Genomic DNA, 19,235 nt, shown 5'->3' with positions numbered 1-19,235 from the left:
AGAGGTAGGGATATCTCTAATGTTGTACGGCTCAGACAGCATATAGATACCTAACAGGTAGCAGCAGCTACCTAGACAAGAAGCTTAAGCCTTCATTTGGTGAAACTGCATAAAGCAAGTGGAAAGATCTGTCCTTAATCTCTTTGCTGAAACGGGAAACAAAATCGTCAGCTATTAGCCAGGCTTCTGCGGTGGTCACCCATCTATAATGAACAGACTAAGCGCACTGTTTAAGGAAATGAAATAAAGGCAGGGAGCTTCCCTTATTACTAATGAGTTTTTCAGGGGTTCATAGTAGAGAAGAGTGGAGGTAAAAGTGGACTATTATGGGGTTTCCCATGAAAAGCTCCATTAGTGGTGCTGAGATACTGACCTCTAGCTTTACTAAGCACGGGCTGGTAAATTTATGAGGTAGAATCACATTTCTGATGCAGAAATGAACTTCGCATAGGAAGGGAATTGCTCCCAGGACACAGCATACAGAACAGACTAAGCAGAAAAAGGATACAATACGCACTTCATGGAGAGCCCACTTCTGCTTCAGGAACTCAATGAGGCTGGAGACCTTTCGATGTAACTCCACAATCATCCTGTATGCGAGATAAACAAAGCAAGGGAACAGAGGAAAAGCGTCAGCAGAAGTTCAAGTCACAGCCTTGATGCCAGAATGGGAATTAAGGGAAGAAACTGGCATTCTGTAGTACAAGCACAGAGAACACACCTACCACTCCCAAGCGCTAAGAAAAAAACCACAAAAACAAAAAACATATGTTATGCCGCAACTTTAAAATCTAGGTAACTCACAACTAAGAAAGATCTAAGATCTCTCAGATAAATGAAAGATAAATCTCATTTTATAGATATCAGATAAATCTGATTGCCATGATTCAAGATACTAGTTTCTCCAGATGGAAGAAGATAGGAAAAGATGGGAAGATGTAGCTGAAGTGCAAAACTGCAGGCAAGGCACAAAGCTACCACATGAAGTATAGAAAGAAATAGAGAAAGGGGCACAAACCCCCCCCCCAACATTTACTTTTTGCTCTTAAAGCATTTTACAAAATAACCCTAATGCCAAAAATCTTCATTCTCCTCTCTGCACCATCTTCGGTCATTATACTGAAGTACTCTATTTGAAAGAACAATCAACACCACAGCGGCCTCGTGTTTTCTGCCCTGAGTTTTGGACTAGATGCAAGTACTAGGATGAACAGCCACTGATGACACTGAAACGACAGCACCAACTACATTTTGCAGGCAGGAGATTAAGCTACAAATACCTTCCTTTCTGCTAGTATCACTGTGTTGCAGTTGACAGGTTCAGAGTCTTGGTGCAGACACCTCCGACCATTGTTTTACTTCCGTCCCCTGTGCCCCTGTCTCATGGTACGTTCAATAGAAATTTTAGTAGAACTAGTGCTGCATATCTCCATTTTACTTGCACTCTGCTCTGACAACTGGGTGTAAGTGGCTCAAAGTATATTCATCTCCAACTCTAGTAGCTCCTATCATTACTCAAATTAAAAGATATAAAGAACAATAGTAATCTAATTTTCAAGTCTGATATCTCATGTTTACAACAATCATGTACCCTGGCTGGACAAGCCTTCAGAGTAAGTACATTTAGGCAAACTGCATTGTCAAAGATGACCTGCCCAGTCGGCAAAGAGAACCCTGAAGAGAGAGGAAGATGCTGGAATGCTGCTCATATATTTCCCTATTCTGTTCTGAGCACCACAATCAGTTCTTCATTACCTAAGCCGTGGATTCTGGGCAAGACTCTGTACTCGAGCCCATGCATGATTATTTCGTGGCTGCAACTCCACAGGGACCTTGAGAGGAAGACGTACTGGCTTCTGGTCCTCTTCATCACTAACACCTGAAGGGAGATGAAGCACAAAGGGCACGGGTCAAAGCAAGGACAACTCAGTCAGAACGCTATATGCTCAGTTACATGAAAAAAAAGCATCACAGACATCAGCATCACCTAGCGACAACTTAGGCAGCTCAGCTTCACCAGTGGAGCCTGCTTCCTTAGATTACCTCCTGTTCCAATATGTTTATTTTTTTCCTTGGACACTGCAGCGGTACTGGAGCTTCCAGTTGAGCAAGCAGTGTCAAGATCAGGTGGCTGGAAACTTTGAACGCGTACAGTATTTCAGACCTTTAAACTGTACTGATTCTACTTATTGGGGGGGAAGAAAAGAAAAATAATAATAAAAAAAAATCACACATAGCTGAACTGGAGAAGGTAAAAAAAAAATCTAAGATGCTCAATGCTAAACAATGTACTACTGCGTATTCACTGGCACAAGGGACTAAACTTTGAAAGCACAACTGGCAAAGCAGTAGCGACCTTGTCTGGTGTAGCTATTTCCTTTTCAATTTAGCTAGTGACATACTCCAAGATTTAGAGAGCTGGGTGGGCCCTAAGTTATTGGGATTATACAAGCAAACAGGGTAAGTAACACAATAGGGACATATCTGTGCCCAACACAAATGTGAAATAGCACAAATCCCCCTGCCAGTGATGTACACACCAAAACAGGCCTACTCTCTCTCACATTCTTCCAACCATCTGTTAAAACCCTTTCACGTTCCAGCATCTCTTACTTACCATCTGGATCACAGAGTTTCTTCAAAGCCCTGCACATCGGGGCTTTGATACGAAGGTTTCTGCCTTTGTAACGAACAGTCGTAGCCCTGAATACATTGAAAGAGAAGTATTTACAGGCACCATTAACAAAAGTTTGTGAATACGCACTTATTAGGGATACAGAGTCAAATACAACCATGGCTATAGGAATGAACAAAGAAATGTAAGGGTTTGCAGTGCAGATTCACAACAGCACTCAATCTTTTCTATCACCTTACTTTTCATTATAGAAATGCTACTCTTGTGACCCTACTCTTCCAGACTTTCATGAAACCCTGGGCTATCCACTTAGGGAGGGATTGCTATTTTATAAAGCGGACCAGAATTATGTTACTTCGGTTGAAGAGTACCCTCAGAGACAGCTTCTTCATAAAAGACAACTGGCTTTGCTTTGGTCTCCTCCTTATACTCCTAACTCTTAGTTATGGGAAGAAAGAGTAAAGTTTTTTTAAGGGTCTTCCATTCTGGAATATCAACACCACATCTGTTGCAGAAATGAGGTCTAACAGCTTATGCGGGAATCTGAACAAAGTAACTTTTACAGTATGATTTCACTGGCTTTTAGTTTCAATACCACATTAACAGCCATAAAGATCCTTAAAAGCAAGAGCCACTGTGTGAAAACAAAAATGGCGACTATTTGATTTCTTTACTCAGTCAGCCCTGTTTTCTTTTTAGAGACTTAAAAGGCAGGCGTTGAGACCAACGAAGTTACTGATAGCGGTATTTACTACCTAATGCTTCAAGCAATAAGGATCAGCTAGCATAGAAGCAGCAGGACTGAACACAAGTCCTTGCAAGTAAAATGAAATTATGGAGAATATTCCTACAGCCGGATCTTATTTTTTCCTGTGCTGTATGGAAGACAACATCAGGCAGAAAGAGCACTTGTCTACGCTGCTAAGAGGAGAATTTGCAAGAGGGCAGCAGAAGTGAAGCCAGACCTGAGAAGATGGAGTTGATGAGGTGAGCAGCTCAAAAGTTTCAGTTATTAAGCTGTGAACTTCTACAGGTTCAGAATATCCCAGGGCTGGAAGGGCAGATTTCCTCAGTCTGCACTGAGCTACCAGAAGCTAGAGGGAATATGTTAGCCCTCGCTCTTTCCAATGAGCTCTGACACAGAAGTAGTGATGGCTCAACTAACGAAAAGGGGAGAAGGCTAGCAAGTGCTGAGGAGAAACTAGCAATGGTGCTACTTAAAAAATAAAAAAGACCCAAGAGCCACTTGCCTGGTTTTAAATAGCGCTTCCTATTTCCACATCCGCAAGAGCAGACAACACTACAGCTGCTCTAACAGAAGCATCGTTGTTACCTTTCCTCTTGCAACTTAACCCTAACTTGAATTGTTGTAAACTTGAATTGTTTGAAGACAGTGGGTCCCACCAAGTACAACGGTCAATCTCTGCCGACGGACAGACTCTTAGAGGAGGACATAGTAACACTTGTGGATATCTACTCAATGACATAAGATAAAACTTCCTCCCGGTCATTGCAATGGACACCTTAGCCTTAACGCATGAGGCTCAATATCCTCGTGTCATTTTATTAAAGCACAGATATGATTTTATCAGAAAATCGGCATTTTTTAGAAAATAAATCTCCTGAAAATAAGTTTAATCATATGCAGCTAGCACCCTCTTTTTTTTTTTTTTTTAATGTGTAAATAAACCAAGTTTCAATACAAGTGAGGACAAGATCAGTATGAATCAACCCAAACTCACTTATGTCAAGTTAACAGGGACTGCAATGCACGAAGACAGGAAACTTGACTACAAATTCTGCTGCTCTCAAATTCAGCTGGTCAATGTTTGGACAACTTCTCTCTTGGGTCTGAATCTTTAGGTGAAAAACCTCCACTTTTCTTCACGAGCCCAAACATTGGTCTCAGCCAGCAGTCGGAAGTGGCAGCCTAGTATAAAAGTGCCTGGTACAAAACCTGAAGAATCTGGCAAAACCTAGAGAATTTGCAGTAAATACAAACCCTAGATACAGATTACATTTCTTTGTCCAGTGCTTCTTATTATTTCGTCCAAGAACAGTAACTGAAAAAACAGCTGAGGACTAGAAGTCTTCAACTTTTATTATAGCTCCTAGAAATCTCTCTTCCTGTTAGTTTTACGCTGAAGTAGCACATCCTCGTGATTCACAACAAGTACTCTCTGCCTTTAACTACAGGGATTCAATGAAAGCTACATTTACAGTATTACCACGAATGCTGTTCATCACCGTAATTTTATAAAGCTCACGTTGAGATGATAGGATGCACGAATGCACCCAACTGCTAGAAAATGCAAAGTCTGGGAATGTGATGGAACAGTTGTACAGAAAACAATGCTGCTGCGTGAACATGCCAAAATTATTGTCTTCCTTGTTCTTGCAAGGAGTTAATTACAGCATTACAGCAATCAGAACTGCTGGAACGACTTCCTCGCTTAGTGAAGACGTGCCTAGATATTCCCTCCTGTTCTGGCGGAAAACACAGTTTCATAATAGTCTCATGCAAAATCCACTAAAGCCGGTGAAAATAAATCCAATAATTCAATGCATCTTGAAACAGACAGCTAAATTGCAAATTTACACTACTTTAGGACAGCAAATTCTTTTGACTACTCGTGCAAGCTGACTCTCCTCCTCCATCTTGATTTTAGCTAACGCAATACCTTTTTATCAAACGTGCCCTTGAAGTAGCTACATGCAAGTGAAGAGTCAGAAATAGCATCATCATCATCATTATTATTATTACTGTAACTTTGACAGTGTAAGGGTATAAGTGAGAAGGGGGTTTTGGAGAGAAACATTATTTCTTCTTAGATTAACTGATATAACTATATAAAACGGACAAGCTTTGTGGAAATTGTTCCATCACATGACTTGAAGGTGACTGAAAGAAGGGCCTGAATGCTCAAAGGCTATTTGATCCACCTAGAACAGCAGAGCTAATTTAATCAAGAAAAAGAAGGAAGAAAAGCGCTGCTGTTCATTTTTCATAATTTCTATTTCTCTTAAAGAGCCTAACTAATTGGTCATAAAGCATCTGTTATTGAGTCAGGCTTCCTGGCAGTTGTTCCTGATCAATTTGTCTACCACCTGCTCAGCTGCACCTTTGGTTGCAGATACCCACTATCTGTTACCACCACCAAGCAGCTCACAAATAAGCAATGGATCAGCATCATAAGCTCTGGCTGCATTTGCATCTGTTCTTGAAAGGCGGGGACGGAGGGACGGACAACCCACCCACCAAAACCTAGGATAAAAGCCAGAAAAGAAGTGTGAAAAACATAAGTATATTATGGAAAAGATATTAAAAAAAAAAAATCTAGGAGAAAAATCATGTTGGAGGAAAGAAAACAAATGCAAAACTGCTGACAGCCCTAAGAGAGGAGCAGGAACTACTGTATTCCCTGAGTACAGAGTGAGAACAGCACAGTTTAGAAGTCGGCAAGCAAAGTACACTGTTCCGTAAATGAAGGAACACAGAACACACATAAATTTGACAAAACAATGTTAAAAACTTCACATGGAAGTTTTCGCCCTGGCACTACAGCACTCTTCCGCGACTACAGCAATCAATACTTTTATTTTCATTGTTCCCTAAAACACATTTTAGAAGTAGCATCCCAGCTCTCTAGATTCAGGTGTTCTGCTTGGAGAGTCAGGAATAACTCCCCTAATTCCCTTTTCCATAAAGTATGATGGGCTTCAAGCGATCTAGGGAGAGTCTGATAACAAGTTATTCTTTAAACGAATATAAAATGTGATACATTTAGACACTGTAGTGTCCTAATTGAAATCCATGGCTGGGAGGCTGGCAAAAGAATAGTTCTACTAATTTAAAAGAAAAGCTCAGTAAAAAGGAGACAGCCTGCAACAGAACTACTCTTAGCTTAAAAATACTTATTTCCTTCTCTTCTCTTACCTGGAACCTGGCTGTTTCCAAATGCAGAAAATGGAAAACCTTAAAAAAAGTTATTGTACTGAATATGCATTAAGAACTACTAGTATAACCTGACACCAAGAGCATATTCTGCCTACTTCAAAAGATTGTTTTTGTATACGGATTTTTTCACGATGAATTCTTATTTTATTATCAAGACTTCTAGGGAGTTACAAATTCCACCTCAGCTTGCCAAACAGCTTTTACAAGGAGCAATGAAGGATCACTCCCGCTCCACACAAAGCACACCCAGGAACGGAACCAGACTGATCAACCAATACCTGTTAAAAGTTTCTGTCTTTAATGGTCTCTCTTACTTGTGATATTAAGAGGCTCTCAGGTTGGGGGGCAAAAACACATACACTAACAGACACTGAGTAGTACTGTGCTTTAACCATTGTGTATTTACGGTATTTCTTTAACTATGTGTTCGTTGTGGTTTTTTGGTTTTGTTGTTCTTTTTTTAACTCATCCACAAATCCTGCAGATCTACAAAGATATCCAGAAAATATTTATATTTCCTCAAATGTAGTTTTTTATTAAATGTAAAGATTGTTGCAAAACCTAAGTTAAATAAAAATGTCTGTAGGTCCCTGGGTCTTCCTTTTTTCCCTTTTTAAAAATGGGGGGTTATGTTTCCCCTTTTCCAGTCAGTGGGAACTTCACCGGACTGCCACGACTTCTCAAATACGATGGAGAGTGGCTTAGCAACTTCATCCGCCAGTTCCTTCAGGACCCGCGGATGGATCTCATCGGGTCCCATGGACTTGTGCACCTTCAGGTGCCTTAGATGGTCTCGAACCTGAAGTTCTCCCACAGTGGGCGGCTCTTCATCCTCCCAGTCCCCGCCTTTGCCTTCTGTGGCTTGGGCAGGGAGGCTCGAGCACTTACCGGTGAAGACCGAGGCAAAAAAGTCATTGAGTACCTCTGCCTTCTCCATATCCCAGGTAACCAGGTCTCCCATTTCCTTCTGGAGAGGGCCCACATTTTCCCTCATCTTCTTTTTATCCCTGACATACCTATAGAATCTTTTCTTGTTGCCCCTGACGTCCCTGGCCAGATTTAATTCTATCAGGGCTTTAGCTTTCCTCACCTGATCCCTGGCTGCTCGGACAATTTCTCTGTATTCCTCCCAGGCTCCCTGTCCTTGCTTCCACCCTCTGTAGGCTTCCTTTTTGTGTCTGAGTGTGTCCAGGAGCTCCTTGTTCATCCCTGCAGGCCTCCTGGCGTTTTTGCCCGACTTCCTCTTTGTTGGGATGCATCGCTCCTGAGCTTGAAGGAGGTGATCCTTGAATATTACCCAGCTTTCTTGGGCCCCTCTTCCCTCCAGGGCTTTGTCCCATGGTACTCTACCAAGCAGATCCCTGAAGAGGCCAAAGTCTGCTCTGCTGAAGTCCAGGGTAGTGAGCTTGCTGTGCACCCTCCTCGGTGCCCTAAGGATCTTGAACTCCACCATTTCGTGGTCACTGCAGTGTAGGCTGCCCTTGAGCTTCACATTCCCCACCAGCCCCTCCTTGTTGGTGAGAACAAGGTCCAGCATAGCACTTCTCCTCGTTGGCTCCTCTACCACTTGGAGAAGGAAGTTATCATCGATGCCTTCCAGGAACCTCCCGGATTCCAGCAAAGCCACTGAGGCGAAGGGCTCCGGAGCGGAGGATCGCGCCGGGGGACCCTTCCTAAAGTGGCAAAACTGCGGCAAAACCTATGAAGGCAAAAGCGCAGGGAGTGAGAGGGTGCCCCAGCCTCCCCGCCCCAAGCCGGAGGAGGGAGCTCCTGATGAGTGGCAGCTCTGACTCAGCATGGGTGGGGACAAGAGGGATGGCAGCCAAACCCCCTCACATACAAGAGCAGCCCCCAGGGAGCGCGAGCGACCCGGAGTGCGGCGAACAGGGTGGGCAAACAGGGCGTGGCGCGTCAGAAGGGCGTGGCACAGCAGTTTGAGTGGCAGTTCACAAGGGAGGGCGTGCAGGGAAGGCGAGCGGGCAGGGCGCAGTCCCCCTCCTGGCTCTAAAGGCCAACTCAACTAGTAGTCATCGCCCTCCCAGAAGAGGACCAGCTATGGTTTCCACTCGGCCGAAAGCCGTCGCCAGAAGGAATGTGGCGACCCAGACGGAGCCCTCACGCAAGCGTACAGCTGTCCAGGTCTCTGGCTGCAGGGAGTGCCTGAGCCTGTCACTTGTACCGGAGGGCAACAGAGACACCACCTGTGTGCGGTGTGACCAGGTGGATGATCTGCTCAGCTTGGTGGCAGAGCTGAAGGAGGAGGTGGAAAGGTTGAGGAGTATCTGGGAGTGTGAGAGGGAGATAGATTGGTGGAGCTGCACCCTACCATCCCTGAGGCAAAGGCAGCAGATGGAGGCTCCACAAGAAGCAGAGGATCCCCTGCCCTCTTGCCACCACGTAGAAGGAGGGGACCTAAGCGATGGGGGGGAATGGAAACATGTCACTGCTCGGGGTGCCAGGCGAACCCCCGCCCGGCCTCCCTCACCTTCCCGGTTGCCCTTACAGAACAGATATGGGGCCCTGGAACTTGAGAGCCAGGCAAATGAGGATGTAGACGAAGGTCCATCCAGGGGGTTGCCTAGGGTGAGGCAGTCAGCCCCACACATTATGACTGCCTCTGCTAAGAAAAAAAGGAGGGTAATTGTCATAGGCGATTCCCTTCTGAGGGGAACAGAGGGCCCGATATGCCGACCGGACCCATCCCACAGGGAAGTCTGCTGCCTCCCTGGGGCCCGGGTCAGAGACATCACTAGGAAACTCCCTGGTCTGGTATGGCCTTCTGACTACTACCCGCTGTTGGTTATACAGGCTGGCAGTGATGAGGTTCCAGAGAGAAGTCCTGCAGCGATCAAAAGGCACTTCAGGGCACTGGGACGACTGGTTGAAGGGTCAGGAGCACAGGTAGTGTTTTCCTCTATCCCTACAGCGGCAGGGAAGAATACTGAAAGGAACAGGAAAACACACCTGATCAACACGTGGCTCAGGGGCTGGTGCCATCGGAGGAATTTTGGCTGTTTTGATCATGGGGAGGTTTACACGGCACTGGGCCTGCTGGTGGCAGACGGAGTTCAGCTGTCTCACAGGGGGAAAAGGATCATCGCTCATGAATTGGCGGGGCTCATTGAGGGGGCTTTAAACTAGGTTCGAAGGGGGAAGGGGATAAAACCAGGCTCACTAGAGATGAGCCTAGGGGTGGCATGCCAATGCTGGGGGCAAAATCGATAGCCCAGCTCAAGTGCATCTACACCAATGCACGCAGCATGGGCGGCAAACAGGAGGAGCTGGAAGCCATCGTGCAGCAGGATAGATATGACTTAGTCGCCGTCACAGAAACATGGTGGGGTGACTCTCACGGTTGGAGTGCTGCAATGGATGGCTATAAACTCTTCAGAAGGGACAGGCGAGGAAGGAGAGGCGGTGGGGTGGCTCTGTATGTTAGGGAGTGTTTTGATTGTCTAGAGCTCAACGATTGTGATGATGATACAGTTGAGTGTTTATGGGTAAGGATGAGGGGGAAGGCCAACGAGGCAGATATCCTGCTGGGAGTCTGTTCTAGACCACCCAACCAGGATGAAGGGGCGGATGAAGCGTTCTACAAGCGGCTGACAGAAGTCTCTCAACCACTAGCCCTTGTTCTCGTGGGGGACTTCAACTTCCCGGACATCTGCTGGAAATACAACATGGCAGAGAGGAAACAGTCTAGGAGGTTCCTGGAGTGTGTGGAAGACAGCTTCCTGACACAGCTGGTAAGTGAGCCTACCAGGGGAGGTGCCTCGCTCGACCTGCTGTTTACAAACAGAGAAGGACTGGTGGGAGATGTGGTGGTCGGAGGCCGTCTTGGGCGTAGCGACCATGAAATGATAGAATTCTCAATTCTTGGTGAAGTAAGGAGGGGGGCCAGCAAAACTGCAACCATGGACTTCCAGAGGGCGGACTTTGGCCTGTTCAGGACGCTGGTTGAGAGAGTCTCTTGGGAGACAGTCCTGAAGGGCAAAGGGGTCCAGGAAGGCTGGACGATCTTCAAGAAGGAAGTCTTAAAGGCGCAGGAGCAGGCTGTCCCCATACGCCGTAAGAAGAACGGGCGGGGAAGACGACCGGCCTGGCTGAATGGGGAGCTCTTGCTGGGACTCAGGAAAAAAAGGAGAGTTTACCACTTGTGGAAGAAGGGGCAGGCAACTCAAGGAGAGTACAGGGATCTTGTTAGGTTGTGCAGAGAGGAAATGAGAAAGGCAAAAGCCCAGCTAGAACGCAATCTGGCCGCTGTCGTTAAAGACAACAAAAAAAGTTTTTACAAATATATTAATGACAAGAAGAGAGCCAAGGAGAATCTCCATCCTTTATTGGATGCGGGGGGGAACATTGTCACCGAGGATGAGGAAAAGGCAGAGGTACTCAATGCCTTCTTTGCCTCAGCCTTTAACAGGCAGACCAGTTATCCTCAGGGTACTCGGCCCCCTGAGCTGGAAGACAGGGACGGCGAGCAGGATGAACCCCCCATAATCCAAGAGGAAGCAGTTAACGACCTGCTACGCCACCTGGATGCTCACAAGTCTATGGGGCTGGATGGGATCCACCCGAGAGTGCTGAGGGAGCTGGCGGAGGAGCTCACCAAGCCGCTCTCCATCATTTATCAGCAGTCCTGGTTAACGGGGGAGGTCCCGGACGACTGGAGGCTTGCCAATGTGACGCCCATCTACAAGAAGGGCCGGAAGGAGGATCCGGGGAACTACAGGCCTGTCAGCCTGACCTCGGTGCCGGGGAAGATTATGGAGCGGTTCATCTTGAGGGCACTCACAAGGTATGTGCGGGACAATCAGGGGATCAGGCCCAGCCAGCATGGATTCATGAGAGGCAGGTCCTGCTTGACCAGCCTGATCTCCTTCTATGACCAGGTGACCCACCTAGTGGATGAGGGAAAGGCTGTGGATGTGGTCTACCTGGACTTCAGGAAGGCATTTGACACTGTCTCCCATAGCATTCTCCTAGAGAAGCTGGCAGCTCACGGCTTAGACAGGTGGACTCTGTGCTGGGTAAAAAACTGGCTGGACGGCCGGGCCCAGAGAGTTGTGGTGAATGGAGTTCAATCCAGTTGGCGGCCGGTCACGAGCGGTGTTCCCCAGGGCTCAGTTTTGGGGCCGGTCTTGTTCAATATCTTTATCAATGATCTGGATGAGGGGATCGAGTGCACCCTCAGTCAGTTTGCAGACGACACCAAGTTGGGAGTGTTGATCTGCTCGAGGGTAGGAAGGCTCTGCAGAGGGACCTGGACAGGCTGGATCGATGGGCTGAGGCCAACTGTATGAGGTTCAACAAGGCCAAGTGCCGGGTCCTGCTCTTCGGTCACAACAACGCCATGCAGCGCTACAGGCTTGGGGAAGAGCGGCTGGAAAGCTGCCTGGTGGAAAAGGACCTGGGGGTGTTGGTCGACGGCTGAACATGAGCCGGCAGTGTGCCCAGGCGGCCAAGAAGGCCAATGGCATCCTGGCCTGTATCAGAAATAGTGTGGCCAGCAGGAGCAGGGAAGTGATCGTGCCCCTGTACTTGGCCCTGGTGAGGCCGCACCTCGAATACTGTGTTCAGTTTTGGGCCCCTCACTACAAGAAGGACGTCAAGGTGCTGGAGCGTGTCCAGAGAAGGGCAACGAAGCTGGTGAAGGGTCTGGAGAACAAGTCTGATGAGGAGCAGTCGAGGGAACTGGGGTTGTTTAGCCTGGAGAAAAGGAGGCTGAGGGGAGACCTCATCGCTCTCTACAACTCCCTGAAAGGAGGTTGTAGCGAGGTGGTGTCGGTCTCTTCTCCCAAGTAACAAGCGATAGGACAAGAGGAAATGGCCTCAAGTTGTGCCAGGGGAGGTTTAGATTGGATGTGAGGAAAAATTTCTTCACTGAAAGGGTTGTCAAGCATTAGAACAGGCTGCCCAGGGAAGTGGTTGAGTCTCCATCCCTGGAGGTATTTAAAAGCCCTGTAGATGTGGCGCTTAGGGACATGGTGTAGTGGTGGACTTGGCAGTGTTAGGTTTACGGTTGGACTCAATGATCTTAAAGGTCTTTTTCAACCTAAGTGATTCTATGATTCTATGGTCTTTGTCCCCAGAAAATTGATGTCGTTCCATTTGTGCTTTAGCACAACCCAACCAAATGGTGACAGGTCTGTATGAGACTCTGAGCAGTGTCAAAGAGATTGGGAACACAAGACCTACAGGCTTACGCTCAGGATTTGGGTTCTAAACTCCACAATCTGCTTTAAAAAAAATTGTACCATTTTGGACAAAAATTTACATGAAGAACTTTACTCTGTTTCATAGGTGCTGGTTTGAATTATGACGTGAGATATTCTGGCAGATCATTCCACAGCGTGAAGTCCTGTCTTTTTGCGTAATACCAACTGTGTTACAAGTGATGCTGCCTCTCAAGATTTTTTGACGAGAAAGAACAAATGTAGAACTGAGGTTGTCTTAGAAAAGGGGGCTTAAGTGTTAACAGATAAAAAGAGAAAGCAGGTGTTATTTTTCACAGGCAGGTTAGTTGCCTGTGGTAAAGACCTTCTGGTTTGTTTTTTCTTCTCTTTTTTTTCTCTGTTGTTAATTTCAGGTGTAGCTTCTTGTGTCATTTCTCTTCATCTTCTCGTGACAAAGCAATTTGACAGGAGCTCTAAATCCAGGAGTGCGCTGGATCTAAGGTTTGAGATGGCTTTCTAATCAACCCATCCATCCTCCGCTATGGTGACAGAAAAGGAGAACTGAAAATTATTCAACATCCTGTATGGTAGCCCAGCTGCGTATGGTAGCAGTTTTAGGGGCTGTTTAGATTAAGTCCCATGTTTTCTGTCATCCTGGAACTTGTTGGTTGATCACAATGTTGAAGATTATCTGAAGTTTTACTGAATCTTTTTATGTTAGGTTGTGAAATAATCAACTATAAGAACATCTTGATTTCAGTAAGTTAGCCTCTATGGTAGCGTTATGTAGAGGCTGCTGTGTTACTTATTATCTGAGGCTGTGTTGCTTGAAGTCCCTATTCTCTGGACTCTCTAGACCACAACCAGAGCCCTTAGGTTCTATTGTATATAGGATGAGTTATCTGACAACCTGGCAAGGTAGATATCTAGCTGGCCAACTTGGCAACAAAACTTACTTTTAAGGTGTCCTGAAGTGAACTGCCTTCATTATAATACTAAAAAACACACCCACAGGTCAAGAAGACCCTTGCCCAGGTGAAGACCCTTCCCCTGCGCAAGCATAGTAACAGAAGAGAATGACATAACCAATATTATAATTATATGTAAATCACTAACCAATCATTGTAACTGGGAGTGTACTATCTTATAATTTCTGTGTATAAATATAACGGTGATATAGCCATAGGTGTGCTTGATTTGTGAAAATTCCATCTTGCACCCGGCGCCGCAATAAAGAATGCCTACTTTCTAAAACTCCAAATTGAGTCTTAGAGAGTTTTTCATCTGCCGACTTACGGTAACAACAAGGTTGGTCTAGCATCAGTGTGCTTCATAAAAATGATTTGCACTTCTGTCTGTCTTTGTTCTAAGGATTTTAATACACTTTATTTATTTTATCTTCACAACCAACCCTTCAGTTGCTAAACTGTTGTCTACATTATACAGAAAAGTGTGACAGACATTAAATATGATTTGCATGATTTCAACAGTTTTCTTGAGGAGCGGAATCAGCATTCATGTCCCAAGACAATAGATCTTATTAATCTATCTGGAATTTACCTTCTACTAAGGCAGTTATTTCCCTGTTTTGTTTTTTTCCCCCACATTGTTACTGAAGTAATTATTCATTTCATCCACAGGAGGGTAGCAAGAAGTTTAAAATCGCATATGATACATACTTTAACATTGCAGGGAGCTATTCAAACTTCCAATTTACATTGCAAGGAAAATTCCATTTAAAATCTTCTTTTCATCCCAATCAGCATGAGGAGTCAAAACAGCACTCTTCTTTCCTGAAATGAAAATTTCTGAGAAAATTGGATTTTAAAATGTTGAAATGTTTCATTCCATCTTGGTCCGACAGTTTCTCCTCTCGGGCATGTCACAGTTTGAGTGCTTTGAGTCATTGTCTTCCATATGGAATAGATATTCTGAGTTTTTCTTCTGTGTTGTTTTAACAAGAAAAGAGATGCAACCAACACAGTTAAGACCATACCACACCTAGACCATAAAGGCCAACAGAAGCACAGGAACCCAAGCCTGCCTTTCATGAGGCATTTCATCAGGTCATACAAAATGGACCACTGGAAACTGTCTAAGAATCCAAAATGCGTCAGCTCATTCTGTTCCAATCCAGCATTAAATATTTTCTGGAGAGACAATTTAAAAATGGAAGAAAAATTAAAATGGTCCTTAAAGAAAGCCTCAATCAGTGAAAAGTGAAAAAAACAATGATATGAAATTCCTAAAGATGTCCATTATAGAAGATAATTTTCCCTGATACTCAGTTAACTGTACTTTGCAAAGGCTGCAAGATCCTGTGACCACCAATGTTTAGGTTTATTTTAACAAATGTGCATTAATAATTCCTATTCCTACTGTTGTACTAACATAAAGGAAGAAATTGAGACATTATGGCATGCTGAGATAAAAAGTTTAATCCACTCAGGATTATAAAATGTGTATATATATATATATATGCTTTTTAAGGGAAAGTTTTATATATATGCTTTTTAAGGGAAATTAGACTGGCAGGGGATTGGTCAAATGCCTTAAACTACAATTTTTATTTGCATCTAATTACTTTGGGCTTATATGATATGTTTAATGAATGAATATTTGTTTTGCCGATTCTGGTAAGTCAGAAATGCTGTATCATGCAACAGCTCAGCCAAGTCATAGCTCAGTCTAGCTCAGCGTCTTACCACTGATGCATCTCATTTTTGTTGGTAAGTTGAGGCAAAGTAACTTATGATATACTTAAAGGAATGCTGACAGCTTTTCAGAACCAAAATCCACGTTATATAAATGTGTCAGAGTGCTATCAAATCACTTATTCAATCAATAAATACACGTTAGAAAGGGCTATGGCTTATATATTCTTCCATATTATCCAAACAAATATTATGTGAATTGCAATGGAAGTAAGACCACTCCACAAAGAAGAGCTATAGAAACTGAGCTGCAATTGTTATACCCCTGTTAAAAATCTGATCTTCTGTTTAGTTGCTGAGCTTCAGAAAAGTCACAAGCTGTATTGATCATCTGCTTGAACAGAAAGGACTTTTTTGTTTCTTACAGGTCTTTCTTTCATATACCATGTTTTAAAGCCCACGCCAGCTCTATTCTGAAGTGTGGTCAGCACAGCGGAGACCTCAGCATGTATCCAAAACCATTATGTGTCCAAGTGTATTCATGTGAGTCTAGTCCCTTGATATTTCAGCTACATTTTGAACCACCTCCTCATCACCTGCACTCTGACATATGGAAAACATTTCCATCTATTCATGAGCTTCTCTGTTCACAGTAGAAAACTGTGATTTGGCCTTTAGCTTGGGCTGACAGCATGGGTTTGGTGGAAGGGTTCTGAAACAAAACAACATTTTTTAGTAGTTAGTTTCTCACTGCAAATTGCTTAACATGCGGTGCCTGGAGCCATCCTACAGGACAACACGGTGGCTGTACGCTTTCATTTAAGTAATATGCCAGTCCTTCACTCTGGCTCATTGCACATCTCCCTTTGACGGCAAAACATTTTCTTGTCCTTCTAGCATTCGGGATCAATTTTGTTAAATAATCCAATGATAGGATTTGGCTTTGGCAACCTCTCAGAAAAAAAAGCTGTGGTACGCAGCGTCATCTCAGTTTCCCTTGCTATTTATACTAAATTGACACAGAAGTACTGAAGTGACACAATTTATTTCTTAGGAAGATGAACATTGCTCGTAATTAATTTTGTAGATGCTGACACAGAAGTTTCACTCTGGCAATCATTATTGGACATTTTACATCCAAACATCTATGTTATTCACCTATGGGTTCAGTTACCTTGTAATAGATTTCTTTTTTCTAGTATCCTATACCCAAGCAAAAATGTAACATGATCTTTAAGAAATTTGCCTGTGCACTGGGAGAAAAGCAGCAATAGACATGTTAAACTGTTTTTTTCTGACTAGTAATGATTGACCTGGATCCCCAAATCACTGCTAAGCAATGAGAGAGCACATATTTGCTATGCTTGGATTGATATTTCTCAGTTTAGACAGTAGCATTTGAAGCTGCATTGTCAGTGGAAAATACAAAAAGCTTAACTCGAAAAGTACTGAGCCCTTTTAATGAGCCCTCAAGGATGTCAACCGTTGTTTGTCCCATTCTCAGGTGCACACTCTGACACGTCTAAAAACTGGTACTTCTGTCAAAACAGCCAACTAAAGTCCCCACGGGCCTTTCATATCAGTGTCAGTGCTTAGCTCCAAGTATGCAGGAGCTGCCATAGCACATCAAACATGGGGTCCGTCTGGTCCAACAGCCTGTCCCTGGCACTACCTGGCACCACCAGAGGCCTCAGAGGAGTCTCTGTAGTGGACAGTTATCAGTAACCTCTCCAGCAGGGGCCTTCAGGCATTTAGTGACTATTTCTGCATGAGTGACTATTTGTGTATGAGTCTGTATGTCCCACACACAGAAGGAGTTTGAGGTTTGCTTGTTCTTTTAATCTCCTTTAATGCAACTTGTGGATCTCTTCATTGTTCTTCTAATAGAAATCTTTTGGTTTATTCTCTTGTTTTTAAACAAGTTGTTTTAAATAAGTGCCTGAACATTTGGCAGAGTTCCACAGAACAACTGTGTGTGTATGCCTGTGTGTGTATTCAGCATGCTGGTTTTAAACTATCATGTTTTGTTTTAGGGAAGGGGAATATCCTTTATATATCCTATATGCCATCCTTTATTATACAGTATGCCTTTGTTCAGCCTTCTCATGTTTGCTGTATAGTGCGAAGCATTCTGACCTACTCATTCTCTCCCTGTAAAAATTAACTCATTCAGTAAGTAAGTAAGTGTCTTGATCAAGTTTGCTGCATTTCTCAATATTGTTTTAATTTGAATATTTTATTTGCTATTTTTGTTTGGATTTTGACAATGTGACTAGAAGTCAGCAGAATACTTGGGATGGCTTAAGCAGAAATGATGAAGCCCATGGAGCTGTGCGTAGAGCTAACTTACAGAGGGAGATAAATTTCATAATTCAGCTGATCTGAAAAAGGAACGGCCCAGTCTGTCTTCACTGATGCTTTTATTCTTGTTCCTCAAATTGATGCTCATTCTTTCTTACTCATTATTCCTCATTCTTTCTGCTTCAGAGGTAAATTCTCAGCCCTGTTAAAACCAGGGGAATTTTGCAATTCAGCAGAGTCAGGATTTCACACTTCGGGTGAAGATGCTGAAGAAACTGGAACATCTACTGTGGTTCAAGAGATGATGCAAGTAGGTATGTTGGCACCTAAGTGAAATACTACATAGAAATAAAATTTACATTCACCGCTCAACAGCCTTTTGAAGCACCAGGATACCTAATTCCAAAGGCGCCTAAACCATACCTCTGCCTGCAGCTGCCTAAGGTTTGACAGTACGGTGCAAATAAGCATCCCAGACTAAATGTGAGCCAGGGACCTGGCTTTTCACTCCTTCCCTCAGCTGCACAGCCAGACGTAAAGGGGCGACCTCACAGCATACCTACCACATCAGTTTCAGGCACTGTTTCAATTATAGTTTATATAGTTTATATTAAACCGGTATTGCAGGATATTGAAGGACAGAAATCCAGGTCTTCTTTTCCATGCAGGGAAGCGTTCTGATAGCAAACTGTCCCCTTCTATTGGGACAAATGCATTTGTTATAATTTCCTGCAAATTGAAGCCTTTTCAAGGAGAGGCAGTAAGGGTCCTCCCTTCTGAATTGATCTGATTGTTAGACTGTTTGCAAGAGGTGAGAGATACAGATTTATAACCTCTCAGGCAGAGGAAGAAAATGATCCTAGCTTTTTGTTATCTTGGTGAGAATTTTAAATACTGAGCTACTAGAGAAAAGAAAGTTACTGCATCTGTCTCCTTAGATGCGCTTTATATAATAGTCTCTCCTTCACTGACTTGGAGAGCGCTTGAAGGGGAAGACTCAGACTTGTGAAACCCAGAATAAATTGTTTAAGGCCAAGACAAGAGCAGACCCACTTGTTTTTCAGTGTTTCTCGTGGCTGATTCCTGCTCTGCATGCGTCGGTATCATCTTGGGTGTCTGATTTTCATGCATCACAGAGGAAGCCTAGGCTCCCAGCTCAGGACCATGATTTTTCTGGGTGAGACCAGGTGCCCTCAAGGTTACATGTTGCACCACTGCACTACTTGTACAGCCAGATACACTTTTATGTTTCTAGTTTTGAACTTGTTTGCAGTAATACTACTACTACTACTACAAAGAAGCAGCCAGGTTTTATTAGATGGACTGAAGTGGCTAGAAAAAAAAAGGCCAAAATCCCAGACTACATAAGCTCTCCCAGTCTAATGTATTCCTTCTTCTTACAAACCTTGCTGACTGTATTCTTGGCAATGGTGCAGTCTCACCAGGAGATTTGGAATGGATCTAAAAAGAAAAGTTATCATTCTTTTTTAAGTAAATTGGGCACAGACAGG

General features: G+C 44.0%; 1 protein-coding gene across 1 annotated transcript in view; it reads right to left on the bottom strand.

Moving 5' to 3' along the window:
* Positions 1-19,235, bottom strand: part of LOC143166677 (protein cramped-like) — a gene marked incomplete at its 5' end in the record, with an annotated part of 55,258 nt that overhangs the window by 21,008 nt on the left and 15,015 nt on the right. Inside the window, 3 exons of the mRNA XM_076351267.1 lie at positions 509-590; positions 1,756-1,879; positions 2,618-2,703. Coding sequence (XP_076207382.1) covers positions 509-590; positions 1,756-1,879; positions 2,618-2,703 — 292 coding nt within the window. The remainder of the gene's footprint in view (positions 1-508; positions 591-1,755; positions 1,880-2,617; positions 2,704-19,235) is intronic.

The sequence above is a fragment of the Aptenodytes patagonicus genome, chromosome 13, assembly GCF_965638725.1.
Source record: "Aptenodytes patagonicus chromosome 13, bAptPat1.pri.cur, whole genome shotgun sequence".
NCBI lineage: Eukaryota > Metazoa > Chordata > Aves > Sphenisciformes > Spheniscidae > Aptenodytes > Aptenodytes patagonicus.
The sequence above is the reverse complement of the archived record's forward strand: the minus strand, read 5'-3'. Positions and strand labels throughout refer to the sequence as shown.